Genomic DNA, 2,500 nt, shown 5'->3' with positions numbered 1-2,500 from the left:
TTTTTTTTGTCACGACGAATCTAGGCTCTCTTTCTCCCCATTTCGCACGTTCATTCTCACTGCACACGCATCTCCTTCGCGCACCACATTCGAATCTTCTCTCATGACAGAATCGGGGCACGGGCGGGGAAAAGTGGCGAGAGAGAGGACACACGTACACCTGGGATGAAACTGTCTGAGACAGAGCGAATGATGTCGATGAAGGGTATATCGGAAGGTAGACAGTAAGGGGAAATGGTTAACTACTACACGCAGGCTCGTGGAAAGAAAGACCTCGAGGAAAGGGCTGTGTGCGCGCTTCGAGTCGTGGCATTGAAAGTCAGATGGGTATCGATGACGATTCCACAAGGCCTGCGAGAGATCTCGTTCCTCGACGAGGCTTAAAATTCTTGCCGTCTGAAAGAAAGAATTCGATAGAGAGAGAGAAAGAGAGAGAGAGAGAGAGAAAGTGTGTACGTGTGTGTGCTTGTGTGTTTGTGTGTATGTGTGTGTGTGTGTGTGTGTGTGTGTGTACGTGTGGTTAACAGCTGACGAAAATTCGAACGTTTCCGAGAGCTTTCTTACTCGTTGCCGGCTGTGTGTTTGGTCGCACCTGCAATCAAAAGCGCGCTGAAAGCGTCACAAGCTAGTTTCTCTGGAGTATTATATCTTCAACAAAACGTCACATCTACGGTACTGCTACCGAAAAACTCGCTGCAACTGTATATATATATATATAAATGTATAATCATACAGATGTATTTGCGTGTCGTGTTCGTGTAACACATAAGTGTATCATTGGTTTAAACCAACGAAAACTCGTCCGTATCTCTCTGCGTACCTCCTGCACGGTGGAAGCGAGTACGTTTCGCATTTGCTCGCGTTTCATAGAACTTTCACCGTGAAGTACGTAAGAAATGTCCGCAGGCAGAATGTACAAGACTTGTGTGCTACATTCAACGAACCTGTTTTGCTCTGTAACGAAAAAGAAGGGAAGGAAGAAAAAAAAAACAAAAAAAACGAAAGAATAGAAGAATATCGAGATACATGTATATACATGTATATATACATATATATGTGTGTGTGTGTCTGTATGTATATGTATATATGCACGTATATGTAAAAATAATGCGCACGAAACACACTGCTGCAGCTCCCGAAGAAGACATCAAGAAACGAAAAGCCGTAGATGGATGAGGCAACAGTTCATCCTAAGCACGTGTCAACAGCGGCCTCTAATAAAATAATAAACGACAACGAAACCAGGTGGTCAACTTACCTACCGTCGTGTGAACTCTCGCAACAAGTTGACCACGTGTTTCGTGTCTAAAAGTTTGTAAAGCTGCTACGAAAACAGTTAGACACCGCGACGCATAGACACAGGCGTCGATTCTCGGGCTGAGAGAGAGATAGAGAGAGTGAGAGAGAGAGAGAGAGACAGCCCGACACACGAGCAGCTAATACGTAAGGTTCTTGAGGGTACAACCTTTCTCTTCTCTCCCGATGGAAACTCGACCAACACGCTCGATGGGTTCTCCACACTCAGCTCAGAAAAACTCGTGCAAAAACGTTCCTCTAAGAGTTACGTATCGCTACTACGTAGAAACAGTCTCTCTACGATCTATTTGGGAGAGGGGGCGGGCGGGGGAGGGAGGCAGCGACTTGAGAATCGTTCCGCGACTATTTCGAATATCGTGGAAAATACACTTTGAAAATACTTCGTCACGTCGACGAACGACACAACGGAGCAAAAAAAGGAAACTATCATTTTGCGGCGATAGCCGCGGACAGTCTCGGCGTCGCGCTCCCCCCCTCCCCCTCTGAAGCACAACTTCCACGTCTAAAGAGCAAATGGTGCTGCGTGTGTTTTACGGTCATTGTCGCTCGTAGAAGTATCAAGTAAGACCGATCAACGGTCCATTGTCGTCGTTCTTCTTGCAACTCTCGTGTCTCTCCGCGTACTTGTACTCACGTTTCGCCGAAGGCTGCGATCGTGGCTTGGCTTCGATCTTCCTGGCTCGAACGCGCTGTTGATCATTAGTCATATTCGTCGGATTCGATGAATTTATACACCGGAGGGGGATCGTAGAATTCGTAAAAAATCGCGCGCGCGTGACAAGGGAAAGTTCGCGCGAGTGAATAACGCGATTAAAAGGGGGGGGAGGGGGGGCATCGATGGGGGATGAAATCGAAATCAGAGGGGGAGGGGGGAAACAATTGAAAAAAAAAGGGGAGGACAGATATATTTTGCTATAGTGTTCGGACCTGTCCCCGTCGCCGCTACCCTCGCCGTCGCTGCTTGCGGAACTCGGTTGCCTTCCGCTTCTTCCGCTGGCCGTGTCCTCCGGCAATACCTCCTCGCTCCTATGAACTGTAAACGAGGACTTGTCCTTCTTCCCGAATCCTAGCCGCCGTTTTCGTCCTTCGTCGCCCACGCATGTACCACCAACAGACGCACGTGGTATGTTATGGTTTTTTGCGTGACGTGATACAGTTTTTTTTTTTTTTTTTTTTTTTTTTT

The 2,500-nt window shown here is 47.3% G+C and overlaps 1 protein-coding gene across 1 annotated transcript in view; it reads right to left on the bottom strand.

Annotated features, from left to right (window-relative positions):
• LOC122533740 (regulating synaptic membrane exocytosis protein 3-like) overlaps nucleotides 1-2,024 on the bottom strand; it is a 10,073-nt gene extending 8,049 nt beyond the window's left edge. Inside the window, exon 1 of the mRNA XM_043663743.1 lies at nucleotides 1,886-2,024. Within this exon, the coding sequence (XP_043519678.1) occupies nucleotides 1,886-2,024 (139 nt within the window). The remainder of the gene's footprint in view (nucleotides 1-1,885) is intronic.
• Between the last annotated feature and the right edge of the window lie 476 nt (nucleotides 2,025-2,500).

Source organism: Frieseomelitta varia, unplaced genomic scaffold (assembly GCF_011392965.1).
Source record: "Frieseomelitta varia isolate USP_RPSP 00005682 unplaced genomic scaffold, Fvar_1.2 scaffold_55, whole genome shotgun sequence".
NCBI classification, from domain to species: Eukaryota; Metazoa; Arthropoda; class Insecta; order Hymenoptera; family Apidae; genus Frieseomelitta; species Frieseomelitta varia.
This window is presented reverse-complemented; position numbering and strand designations above follow the sequence as displayed.